The 11,921-nt window shown below is 64.1% G+C and overlaps 2 protein-coding genes across 2 annotated transcripts in view; one reads left to right on the top strand and one right to left on the bottom strand.

The window, feature by feature from the left end:
- The window catches only part of PKD1L3 (polycystin 1 like 3, transient receptor potential channel interacting), a 19,556-nt gene extending 13,669 nt beyond the window's left edge, over window positions 1-5,887 (bottom strand). Inside the window, 11 exon segments of the mRNA XM_060253878.1 lie at window positions 1,078-1,245; window positions 1,247-1,269; window positions 1,360-1,588; window positions 2,246-2,371; window positions 2,481-2,622; window positions 2,720-2,880; window positions 3,096-3,275; window positions 3,367-3,498; window positions 4,635-5,069; window positions 5,195-5,241; window positions 5,380-5,887. Coding sequence (XP_060109861.1) covers window positions 1,078-1,245; window positions 1,247-1,269; window positions 1,360-1,588; window positions 2,246-2,371; window positions 2,481-2,622; window positions 2,720-2,880; window positions 3,096-3,275; window positions 3,367-3,498; window positions 4,635-5,069; window positions 5,195-5,241; window positions 5,380-5,887 — 2,151 coding nt within the window.
- A 615-nt stretch (window positions 5,888-6,502) lies between these two features.
- Window positions 6,503-10,478, top strand: DHODH (dihydroorotate dehydrogenase (quinone)). The gene is given in 12 exon segments (XM_060253877.1): window positions 6,503-6,602; window positions 6,821-6,871; window positions 6,874-7,034; window positions 7,180-7,302; window positions 7,304-7,380; window positions 7,453-7,535; window positions 7,626-7,813; window positions 8,177-8,221; window positions 8,223-8,291; window positions 8,384-8,537; window positions 8,633-8,792; window positions 9,871-10,478. Coding segments are annotated over 12 exon segments (1,287 nt in total). The 3' UTR covers window positions 9,947-10,478.
- Window positions 10,479-11,921: the final 1,443 nt, after the last annotated feature.

Raw genomic sequence — 11,921 nt, 5'->3', positions numbered from 1 at the left:
AGGAAGGAAGGAAGGAAGGAAGGGAGGAAGGAAGAGAGGAAGGAAGGGAGGGAGGAAGGGAGGGAGGGAGGAAGGAAGAGTGGAAGAGAGGAGGAAGGAAGAGAAGGAGGGAGGGAGGAGGGAAGGAAGAGAGGGAGGGAGGGGGAATGGAGGGAAGGGAGGGGAGGGAGGAAGAAGAGAAGGAAGGGGGAGGGAGGGAGGAAGGAGGGAATGAAGAGAGGGAGGGGGAAGGGAGGAGGGAGGAAGAGAGAGGGAGGGGGAATGGAGGGAAGGAGGAAGGAAGAGAGGAAGGAAGGGGGAGGGAGGAGAGGAGGAGGGAAGGAAGAGAGGGAGGGGAAGGAGGAAGGAAGGAAGAGAGGAGAGAGGGAGGGAGGAAGGAAGGAAGGAAGGGGAGGGAGGAAGGAAGGAGGGAAGAGAGGGAGGGGGAAGGGAGGGAGGGAAGACGGAAGGGAGGAAGAGAGGAAGGAAGGGGGAGGGAGAGAGGGAGGGGGAATGGAGGGTAGGAGGAAGGGAGGGAGGAAGGGGGAGGGAGGGAGGCAGGAAGGAGGCAAGGAAGGAACAGAGGGTGGGGCAATGGAGGAAGGGAGGGAGGGAGGAAGGAAGGAAGGAAGGGAAGAAGAGAGGAAGGAAGGGGGGAGGGGAGGGAGGAAGGAAGGGGGAGGGAGAGAGGGAGGGGAATGGAGGGTAGGAGGAAGGGAGGGAGGAAGGGGGCGGAGGGGAGGCAGGAAGGAGGCAAGGAAGGACAGAGGGTTGGGGCAATGGAGGAAAGGGAGGAGGGCGGGAGAAGGAAGGCAGAAGGAAGGGAAGCAAGAGAGGAACGGAAGGGGGAGGGAGGGAGGGAGGAAGGAAGGGAGGGCTTTCCCATTCATCCGCCCTGGGGGTGCCAGCCTCGTGCTGGTGCTGGGGACTCCCTAAAGAATCCTCCAAGGGATCTCTGGAGAAGAGATCAGCTTCCCTTAAGGAAGTCGTGGGCGTGGTGCCTGAGCGAGAGAGCTCCTCGATGCCCAGCCTGTGCCACGCTCCCTCGCTGGGCCCTCCCTCCCTGCCCCGCGGCCGGCCTGGCCAGCCCGGTCCTACCCGGCATCCGCGGCTGCTCCAGCTGTGCTCCTGGCTGACCCAGTGGTAGCAGCCTGTGCTGGCGATGGTGACGGAGACGTTCCTAAGGCCCCCCGGGGGCTGTGCGGAGGCCACCTCTGCAGAGAGGGAGTAGGTGCCCGGGCCGTGCTGCTGCAGGTGCTGGGGGGAGAACGACCCACACGTAGGCCCCCTCTGGAGGAAGAGCGGTCGGTTGGTCGGGGGGGGGGGAGGCAGAGGGTGGCGAAGAAGCCCTGGCTTGCCCACCCCCGCCCTGCCCCTTACCGTCTTGCCAGCTGCCCCTGGGCAGGGTGGTGTTGAGGAGGCAGCAGTTGGCGGGGGCCTGTGGGGGAGCCGCCAGGCGCAGGGTGATGTGGAGTGGGGAGGCCGGTCTCACGCTGACCAGCAGGGCGTCTTCCAGGGACGTGACGTTCACCTCCAGGCTGAAGTGCCCGCTGGGGCCATTCAGGTGGGCGGGCGAAGCCTCCACTCCCTCCTCTCCCTCAAAAGCAACCTGTAAGCAGACAGGAGGGGGGCGGGGGGGGGGAGCCAGCCAGGCCAGGACTCAGTCCGGAAGGAAGGAAGGAAGGAAGGAGAGCCCCGGAGGGAGGGAGGGAGGGAGGGGTGTCCCAGGGTCTGCAGCTGCCCCACGTAGATGGGAGGGAGGCTTGGAGGAAGGAGGAGAGAAAGGGGATGGGGGGCCTGGGAGAGAGGAGAGTGAAGGTGACCCCCCTCCCTGAGGTCATCCCCTTCTCGCTTCACCCCCTTTCTCTGCCCAGGAAGCTTTTGGAGGCAAAGGACACCGCCTGCAGCCAGTCACATGAGAGCAAGCAGGGGAGGCGGCTCCTGAGGCTTGGTCCTTCCTGGAGCCTCCCGCCCTCCCTCGGGGTCTGTGGGGGGGCGCAGGCTGGAAGGACACCCTGTAGACAGTTCTCTCCGCAATTCTGCAGGGAAACAGCCTTATTTTGTATTCTGCTGGTGGGGGAGAGGGGTAGGTTCTCTTGAGCCACTCGGGGGGGGGGGCAGTGAGATCCAGAGCTGGCCCCTAGCCCCTTTGGAGGGTCTCCCCACCCCCAGCCATTGATCCAATGCCTGCCAGGCCCTGTCTCCATGCCTGATGGGGGGCAGAGGAGGCATCTGGCAGCCACCACCGCCCCCCCGTGCTCCCTACCTCAATCTCCTCCTGGAGGCCGTGGAGGCTGACGGGCCCCTCGCTGGTGTGGAGAGCGACGCTGCCCACACTGCCCATGGCCTTCCCCCGCAGGGGCCTGAAGGGGTCCAGGGCAAAAGAGGCCACCTGCCAGGGCGGGGAGAGGGGGCTGAGCTGCTGCTGGTGGTGCCTCTACCCGCTCCCATCCTCTCCAGGTGGGGAGAGGCCCCCAGCAGAGGAAAGACGCCCCACTGACCTGGACCTGGACCTGGACCTGGGCCGGGCCGGGCTGGCGACCGAGGAGTGGGGCCAGAGCGGAGGCGGAGGGGAAGGTGACCCTCAGGGGCTGGGGCTGAGGCAAGTAGAAGGAGCTGTGGGGCAGGGAGGAGGCGCTGCGGCTGCCGGGAAGAGGGAGGCAAAGGAGAGAGTGAGGCTGGCCCCTGGGCGGGCAGGCAGGCAGGGCTGGAGGGGGAGGAAGAGAGGGCTCTGTCCTACCTGCTGAGGGTGGTGCTGAGGGCCGGAGACTCGGCCAGCACCGAGGGCGGCTCAGCTGTGGAGGAGGAGGAGCTGGTGCTGCCGGCCAGGAAGAGCCCCGTCTGGATCAGGGGCAGGGCGGCCAGCATCTCCCCCAGAGCTGCCCTCTGCTGCTCCTGCTGCTGCGACACGGCGGTGGAGGCAGGCCGGGAGTCAGCCGCTGTCAGCATCGGGCACAGGGGGGGCCCCTCCCCTCCCCCCTCAGGGCCCCTCCCCTCCCCTCCCTGCTGGCACTGTCTCCACCAGTGCTAAGCAAGAGGCCTGCTGCTCACCCCTCAGACCGGCCTGTGGGGGGGGGAAGGGATGGCTGGCGTGGCCCAGCCCCTGCCCTGCCCACCTGTTGCTGGCTGCCACCAACCCCAGCGCCGGGGGCCTCAGTGCCCCTGGCCACCAGGAGGTTGCTGAGCGACTGGAAGAGAGAGGAGGCAGCTGCTGCCAACGGGGCACAGCTCTCATTCACCAGGGCTTCCGTGGGCAGCTGGGAGCTCAGGAAGTGGAGGGCATGGCTGGCCTGAGCCTGCAGAAACAAGACACCCTGCATGTGCCCATGGCCCTGGCCAGGGCTGTGCCCCCCCCGGGACCCCCGCTTGCAGCAGGGCAGGCAGTACCTGGTCTCCCTCTGAGAGCCCAGCAGGGGAGCTGGTCAGATCCTGCAGGGCCTGGCTGGCCCTCTCCACCGCCAGCGGGTGGCCCAGGCTTGGTACCATCTGGTGGAACTGGCACAGCAGCTGCTCCAGGGCCTGTCAGAGCAGAGGCAAGGGCTGGGGGACGAGGCTTGGCTTTGGGGGAGGCAGCCCTGTCTCTCACATACAGCAGAGCAGCCGTCTAGGATCGGGCCGGGGGGCCACCAGGAGCTCCACCAGTGGGGCCAGACCTCCAGAAGCCCTCCACTACGGCCTCCACGGGGTGAACACGTGGAAATCACTGCCACAGATGATGGCGGCTTCAAGAGGGGGTTGGATAAACATACAGAGCAGAGGTCCGTCAGTGGCTCTTAGCCAGTGTATTGTTGGAACTCTCTGTCTGGGGCAGTGATGTTCTGTATTCTTGGTGCTTGGGGGGCACAGTGGGAGGGCTTCTAGTGTCCTGGCCCCACTGGTGGACCTCCTGATGGCACCTGGGTTTTTTGGCCACTGTGTGACACAGAGTGTTGGAATGGAGGGGCCACTGGCCTGATCCAACATGGCTTCTCTTATGTGACACAGAGTGTTGGACTGGATGGGCCATTGGCCTGATCCAACAGGGCTTCTCTTATGTTCTTATGTGACACAGAGTGTTGGACTGGAGGGGCCGTTGGCCTGATCCAACATGGCTTCTCTTATGTTCTTATGTGACACAGAGTGTTGGACTGGATGGGCCACTGGCCTGACCCAACAGGGCTTCTCTTATGTTCTTATGGATTGGCTAAACATGAAGAAGAGGTCCGTGAGTGGCTATCAGCCACAAGGTATAGACAGAACTTTCTGCGTGGAGCAAGTGATGCTCTGTATTCTTGGTGTTTGGGGGGGGAGGTACAGTGGGAGGGCTTCTAGTGTCCTGGCCCCACGGATGGACCTCCTGGGTTTTTTGGCCCCTGTGTGACGCAGGTGTTGGACAGGATGGGCCATTGGCCTGCTCCAACAGGGCTTCTCTCGTGTTCTTCTGTTCTCCCAAGCCCCAAGAAGGCAGGCAGAGGGTGGCACCGGGATGTTGTGGCGAAGAGCCCCTGCCGGAGTGCCTGGCTGCAAAGGCAGCTCTTCCTGCCCCTTAAGGGAGGGACTTCCTCCCCACAGGCCCAACCCTCTAGGCTGCCAGAGATGGAGGGCAGACCCCAGAAGAGGCAAGCTGATGCGGGCAACCGTGGGACTGGTGCCTGCTGGCGTGGGCACTGGCCTACCTGTCCCTTGTCCCGGGGGCTGAGCAGGGTGGATCCCCCGGTGGAGGGTGGAAAGGGCCTTCCTGGTCCCTCGGCAGCGGTGGTCTTGCTGCTGGGCCCTGGGTCAGCCTCTGGAGGGCGGGAGGGTCCATCGTAGGGGGTCGGCTGGGGGCCCGTGCTGGGCTGGAGGCGCTCCCTCGGCCCCCCCAGGCTGGTGGAGTGAAGCTGCTCCTCCGTGCTTTCCAGGGGCTGGCCAGGCGGGGTCTGGGCACTGGAGGTCTGCTGCCTGCCGGTCTCTGCCTGGCCAGTGGGCCCCCGCGGGGTGGAGCTGGCATCTGTTGGGCTGCCCGCTTGCGGGTGGGTGGAGGGTCCTGGTCGGAAGCTGGGGGGGGCAGTCACAGGCTCTCGGGTGGGCCTCGGTCTTGGGCCGCACCTGACCGTGCAGGGATGGTGCCGCTAGGAGGAAGGCAGGCAGGCAGGCAGGCAGAGCGTGACACCACCCGTCCTTCCAAAGGGGGTGGCACCAGCTGTCCTGCAGGTGCCACACAGGGTGGGCAGAGAGCAGCTGCCCCACAACTCACCTGCTGCTGGGGGTGGGGAGCCGCTCTGCGCAGCCTCTTGGGGGGCTCTGAGAGTGGGAGAGATTGAGAAAGAGAGACACACAGAGAGAGATTAACAGGGAGGCTGAGCTCAGAAGGGGTTTTGTTGTGCTGCTTCAGCCCTCCCAACATGCACTGGGACAGGAGATGCCCCCAGCCCCCCTCACCCCAGCGGCAGATGAAGAGGTTCCGGGAGCCCCCTTTCTTCCTGGCCCACAACTGGGCCCCGCTCCGGAGGATGCTCTGGTGCTCCCGCCACTGGGGGAGCTGCCCGGGGGAAGGAGGCGCTTTGCTGGAGAGAAGGGCTTGGGCAGCCAGGCACTGCCCCACAAGGGGAGACGGGAGGTCCTCAGCCCACGCTGGCACCCCAGGCTGTGGAGGAGGGGGAGTCAGAATGCGATGGGGACCACCCTCCTCCCCAGCCCAGGCGGGCTCTCTCTCACCCTGGCCTCTGGGCTCCACTTCTGCGCTGGGGGCCCGGCGGTCCAGGCCTCTGGTGTGCGGGTCCTTCCAGGAAGGGAGGAGGGCCCCCCGGTGGTGGAACCGGCACCGGGCCTGTGTGACCTGGGGCCACAGCAGCAGCCGGCAGCCGCCCTCTCCCCTCTGGGGCTGGTGCGGCAGGCTGGACCCCACAGGGACCCCAAACCACAGCCAGAGCCACAGGTGGAGCTCCATGTCCTGCTCTTCTGCACTAGAGCAGCCTCTGCCACCTGCTCATATACTCCCCCCCCCCCCCCCCGCCCAACCAGGAGGACAAAAGGGCCAAACACAAGCCTGGCTGCAGCCCCACCCCCCAGGGAGGGGCCGTGTTTGCACAGCTGCGAGGGGATTGTCAGGGCTCTGCTGGACAAACAGTGCCCCCCCCACCCCCCGCTGCTTCCTCCAGGTGTTGCTGGGGTGGGGCTGCCCCAAAGACTGGCTTTGCGGAGAGGGGAGGCGAGGCAGAGCTGCAAAGAGGACAGGCGCTGGGGGAAGGGCCATTGGGAAGCGCTCCAGGCCTGGAGGAGACCTCCCAGAAAGCGGAGGCCAAAGGGTCTCTTGCCCTAGCGCGCAGCTGGGCCCTTGTCCATTGGGGTGCAGCAAGCGAGGGGGCAGGCCAGGGGCAAGGGTGGGGGGTGCGGAGGGGCGCTGCAAAGGAGTCAGAGGGGGCTTCCTGTTCCAAGAAGATTTGTGCTCCTGACCGCTGCGAGGCGAGGCGAGGCCTGGGGCGGGCAGCCAGCCTTTCCTGCTGCTTGAGCGGGACCTCTGGGGTGGGCTGGGGGGGGGGGGGGGGCGTGGGGAGGCCCAGGGATGCAGCCCAGCCCCAAGGAGGACGGGGGGGGGGCTGAGCCTGCCCGGGCGCTCCGGCCTGCTCGCTGGGGAGGGGCCTTCCGGAGGCAGCAGTGGGCGGGCGGGCGGGGGCTGGACTAGATGGCCTGAGCCCTCCCGCTCTTGCGCCACGTGGGGGTGCCCGGCCGGCCTCCTCGCGCTGCTGCTGCTGCTGGGCCATGGCGGGCGCGCTGCGGGTAAGGCAGGCGGGGGGCGGCGGGGCGGGACGGGGGGCGCCGGGGGGCGGCGGGGCGGGGCGGCGGGTCTGAGCGGCGGCGTCTCTCCTTCTCGCTCGGGCAGCGGCGGCTGGGGAGGCGGCGGCGGTGCTGGGCGGCGGCGGGCTGGTGCTGGGCGTGTACCTGCGGCGTCGGGCGACGAGGCCTTCTACGCGGGGCTGCTGATGCCGGCGCTGCAGCGGGTGGCCGGGCCGGAGGCGGCGCACGGCATGGCCTTGCGAGCGGTGGCCGCGCTGGGGCTGCTGCCCGCCTCCGCCCGCCCCGACCCCGCCATCCTGGTGAGTCCCGCCGGGGGGCGCGGGAGGGAGGCCGGGAGGGAGGGAGGGAGGCCGGGAGGGAGGGAGGGAGGCCGGGAGGGAGGGAGGGAGGGAGGAGGGCGCCCTCCACCCCCCCGCTGCCCCTCTCTGCCTCTCCCCCCCGCAGGCGACGGAGGTGCTGGGGCGGCGCTTCTGCAACCCGCTGGGCATGGCGGCGGGCTTCGACAAGGACGCGCGCGCGGTGGACGGCCTCTTCCGCCTGGGCTTCGGCTTCGTGGAGGTGGGCAGCGGTCACCCCCCGGGCCCAGCCCGGCAACCCCCCGCCGCGCGTCTTCCGCCTGCCCCCCGACCAGGCGCTCCTCAACAGGTAGGCCGCGGGGGGGGGAGGGGGCTGCCCCTCCCCGCCCCCCACCCACCCCTCCCTCCCTCCCCCCCCCAGGTGCGGCTTCAACAGCCAGGGCCAGGCGGCCGTGCGGGAGAGGCTGTGGGCGCGCCGGGAGAGGCAGCTGCGGCTCAGCCAAGGTGAGCGGGGTGGGGGGGGGTGGGGGGCGGCATCCCTCCCCCCCTCCCTCCCCGCCTCCCCCCCTGACGCCCCCTCCCCTCCCCCCCCAGGCGGGCACCCGCTGGGCGTCAACCTGGGCCGCAACAAGGACTCGGAGGACGCGGCGGCCGACTTCGTGGCTGGAGTGCGCGCCCTGGGCCCGCTGGCCGACTACCTGGTGGTCAACGTCTCCAGCCCCAACACCCCCGGCCTCCGCCGCCTGCAGGCCAAGCGGGAGCTCCGCCTTCTGCTCCACAAGGTGAGGCCGCCCCCACCTTGCTCGAGAGCCCCCGCTTTGCCCCCCACCCGGTGCGGCTGGTTTCCCCTCCAGAAAACCATTTCTTTCCGGGGGGATTTGCAAGATCCTTCGCAAGACAGGCCACACTCACAATGCACAGCCTGAGAAGCTTCCATAGATGTGCAGTCTGCATGCTGGAGAGTCACACTGCCACTTTTCAAGCGTTTGTTGAAATGCATTGCATTTCTCCCGCTGGCTCTGTGCTGCCGTGCATGGGTGCCCAGCCAAGTGCACGGGGGCGGGCTGGAGAGATGGTTCAGGGGCCCAGGGGAAGCGCCCGTCTTTCCGTGTAGCTCTGTGGTGCCCGGGGTCTCTTCCGGGCAGGTGTTGGCAGAGAGGGACGCCCTGCAGTGTGAGCGGAAGCCAGCCCTTGCTGGTGAAGATTGCCCCCGACCTGAGCACACAAGACAAGGAGGACATTGCCAGCGTGGTGTGTGAGGTGAGGCGAGGCGAGGCGAGGCTGGGCTTGCACGAGGGGGGAGCCGGGCCTGGGAACGCCCCCTAAAAGCAGCTGTGGGTTCCCCCCCCCAGGTAGGCGTTGACGGCCTAGTGGTCACCAACACCACCGTGAGCCGTCCCGCTACTCTCCGCGGGGCTCTCCGGGAGGAAGAGGGGGGCTTGAGTGGGGCGCCCCTGCGCCAGCTCTCCACGCAGACAGTCAGCGACATGTACATTCTCACCCAAGGTACGGGGGCAGGAGGGCTTGCAGGGAAGGAAGCCAGTGGTCGGTCGTGGCTGCACCAGAGCCCCTCACCGAGCCCTCTCTCTCTCTGCCTCCAGGCCGGGTACCCATCATCGGGGTGGGTGGGGTCTGCAGCGGTCGAGACGCCCTGGAGAAGATCCGTGCGGGGGCCTCCTTGGTGCAGATGTACACTGCCCTGACCTACAGGGGCCCCCCCCTCGTGGGTGCCGTGAAGCGGGAGCTGGAGGCCTTGCTGAGGTGAGAGGAAGAGGAGGCGGAGCTCTGCGGGGGGGGGGGGGGTGGAGGGCTGGGCCAGCCCAGAGGTGCTGGGGTGAGGGGGGGCTTGTTCAGCCAGAGGAGGAGGCCGGGCTGCTCCTGCTCTCCGCAGGATGGATGGATGGAGTCTGTGCATCAGGCCTAGCCGTGGGAATCCACCCTGGGTTTGCCTGAGAGGGAAGGGGGAGTGGAGTGGGGCTCTTGGGCCCCTTCAGACAAAAGGACTGTCCTCTGCATCACCTCCCAATCAGGCCTGAGCAGTCCTCTCCCTCTTCGGTCCTCCAGAACGCTTATAAGAGCCCAAGAAGAGCTCTGCTGGGCCCAGCTGCTCCAGCAGGCTGGTTCTCAGACCAATGCCTCTCCCGATACCACTTCCCTGCCCTGGCACTCAGAGGTTGGCTGCCTCTGCATGTGGGGGCTCCTTTTCCTCTCTATGGTGGGGCCCATTAAGGATCTGTCTTAAACCCCTTTCCAAGCCGTCTGGGCTCGTGGCGATCATGAGAACCGCCGGCCAGTTCCTCTCTGGCTCTGCTTTGCTTCTGGCTTTGTGTTGCTGTAGACTGCATTTCTCTGGTCTGCAGCCTCCTCGATCCATTCCTCATTGTTTGCTCACAACCCCCACGCCCCATGAAGACTGTGGGGCCTCTCAGTTGCCTCTGGGTCAGCATATGCCTGAATACGGCACCAAAAGCCATCCCTGCTTTTGTTCTCTAGTCTTTGGGATTTTCAGCCGGCTTCCTTGCCCCACACTATGGGATCTACATTTTTGTCATGAGGCTGCTGTTTCTGTCCCACTTCTCTTTAGTGCACTGAACAAAAAGTGGCCAATGGCATGAGACCACTGATGCAGCCGGTCCTAGCCTACAGCCTGCTTCCATCATGGGTCAGCTGGCCAGTGGAAGAGTCGTCCTTTGCTCCCGAGTGGCGCTTCTAGGCGCTCAGTGGGGAGGGGGAGTTTCCAGCACCTCCCTTCGCATGGGGCTTTGTGACTTCCAGAGGGGGGTGGGGGTGCAGCCACGCCAGACTGCCGCCTCACGTGGACTTCTCCCCCTTGGCTCAGGGAACAGGGATTCCAGAGCATCAAGGACGCTGTGGGAGCCGACCACCGCCTCGGAGGAGTGGTTGCTCAGAGCTAGCCCAGCCGTGGGTCTGCCGTGCACAGTGCCCTTTCAGGAAGCTCTTCGTCCTCCAGGGTGTGTCTCTTCTAGTCAACTGAGCATCAGGGAGCCGTGTCAGTTCTGCAAACTAGCAAGGGAGGGACAACTGTACGGCACGTTCGGGCAGCGTGCCCTTGGACCTGGGCACTGAAGAAGCACACACAGACACAAACAGCCACCCAGCCTGCGTTTGGCTTTTTTAGCCAGAAAGGACAGTGATGGGGAGTGGATGCTGATGCCAGGAGAGCAGCCAGCACCCCCCACCCTGCTGCGAGCTGCCAGGCCCTGGTGTGAAAGGCCAGGGCAGGGAAAGAGATTGGGCATAAAGCCTGGCGTGAACGGCCTGGGAGAGGAGCTGGGTACGCTCATCCCCCTCCACGTGCTCTGGAAGCTTGTGCTGAGGCCTGAGCAGGCAGGATGGTTGGTTTTTTCTCCAGTTCTGTTGTCTTCCTTGCACAAAGTTCCACTTGCCTCTGCTTCTGCAATAAAACTTAGTTTGGTTTATACCCTCTGCAAGAGCATCATAGCTCAGGGTCTGTGTCTGTGGTTGTTGGGATGTTGGACTCCTAGGATAAAGAAACAAGTTACACCAAATGTGCACGGGCCTTATGAAATGGACTCTCTGGCATCTGCGTGCAAAACCTTGAGAGCTGCTTTGCCTCTGAACTGCGGAGGCCGAGGGGAGAAACTGTAATCAAAAAGAGAGCCATGGGGCACAGAGAGGGACAATGTCTGCTGGGGGGGGCGGGGGGGGAGAGCAGCTTGGCTTCTGCAAAGGGAAGTCGTGCTTCATCAGGCTTTTGCAGGTCTTTGAGAAAGCAAGCATGTAGACAATGATAGACATTCCATACGTGGACTTTCAATAGGTTTTTCACAAGGTACCTCACCAAATATTTAGCAGTCACGGCTGAGAGGATGGGTTCTCTTACAAATTAAAATTTGGTTACATGACAGGAAGCAAAGAGCAGGAATCCATGGACATAAGAACCTAAGAGAAGCCATTTTGGATCAGGCCAGTGGCCCATCCAGTCCAACGCTTGTGTCACACTGGTCAAAAACCCAGGTGCATTAAGGAGGTCCACCAGTGGGGCCTGTTCCCACAATGGAGGGCAGGAAGCAGTGAGGTCCCACAAGCTTTGGTGTTGGGGCTGCTGCTGTTTAATGTATTTATCAATGATCTGGAGTGAAGGGTAAGCAGCGTCGTGGCCAAGTTTGTGACACACAATTATGCAGGATCTCCAGAAGCTGGGTGAGTGGGTGACAGTCTGGCCAATGAAGTTCAATGCTGGAAAGTGCAAGTTGATGCCAGTTGAGACAACCCCCCTTCCCCCACTTTGAGGGTAGGCGAATGCGTTCTGAGCTTGCCAAAACTGAGAAGGGTCTTGTGGTCATAGCAGATAGCTCAATGCAAGTGTCAACCCCACGTGCTGCAGTGGTGAAAAGGGCAAACTCTGTGATAGGGATTATTAGGAAAGGGACTGAGAAATAAAATGGCTGATCTCACAATGTCCCTGCATAGATCTAAAGTGTGCCTCATCTGGGATACTCTGATCACTGTCTCAACAAAGACATCACAGCTGGGAAAAGTACAGAGGAGGCAGCAACCAAGATGATTAAGGTGTTGGGCCACTTGCCCTAATGAGGAATGGTGGGAAGTCTGAGCCTTTTCAGTTTAGAAAAGAGACAACTAAGGTGGACACGGCAGGTTTATAAAATGATGGCGTCACAAGGAGAATTTCCCCCGAAATCCGAGAATTCGAGGGCATCCAAGGAAGCTGGTGGGCAGGAGGGACAAAAACACAGCTGAAAATGGGATTTGCTGCCAAATGATATAGTGGTGGCCACAGGAATAAAGCCAGAGGCGTCAGCTGTGTTAGTCTTTTGCTGCAAAACAGGAAAGAACCCAATAGCACCTTTAAGACTAAGAAAGCTTTTGAGAAACGCAGGTCTCTGT

This window comes from Heteronotia binoei, chromosome 14, assembly GCF_032191835.1.
Source record: "Heteronotia binoei isolate CCM8104 ecotype False Entrance Well chromosome 14, APGP_CSIRO_Hbin_v1, whole genome shotgun sequence".
In the NCBI taxonomy this organism is placed as follows: domain Eukaryota; kingdom Metazoa; phylum Chordata; class Lepidosauria; order Squamata; family Gekkonidae; genus Heteronotia; species Heteronotia binoei.
The sequence above is the reverse complement of the archived record's forward strand: the minus strand, read 5'-3'. Positions and strand labels throughout refer to the sequence as shown.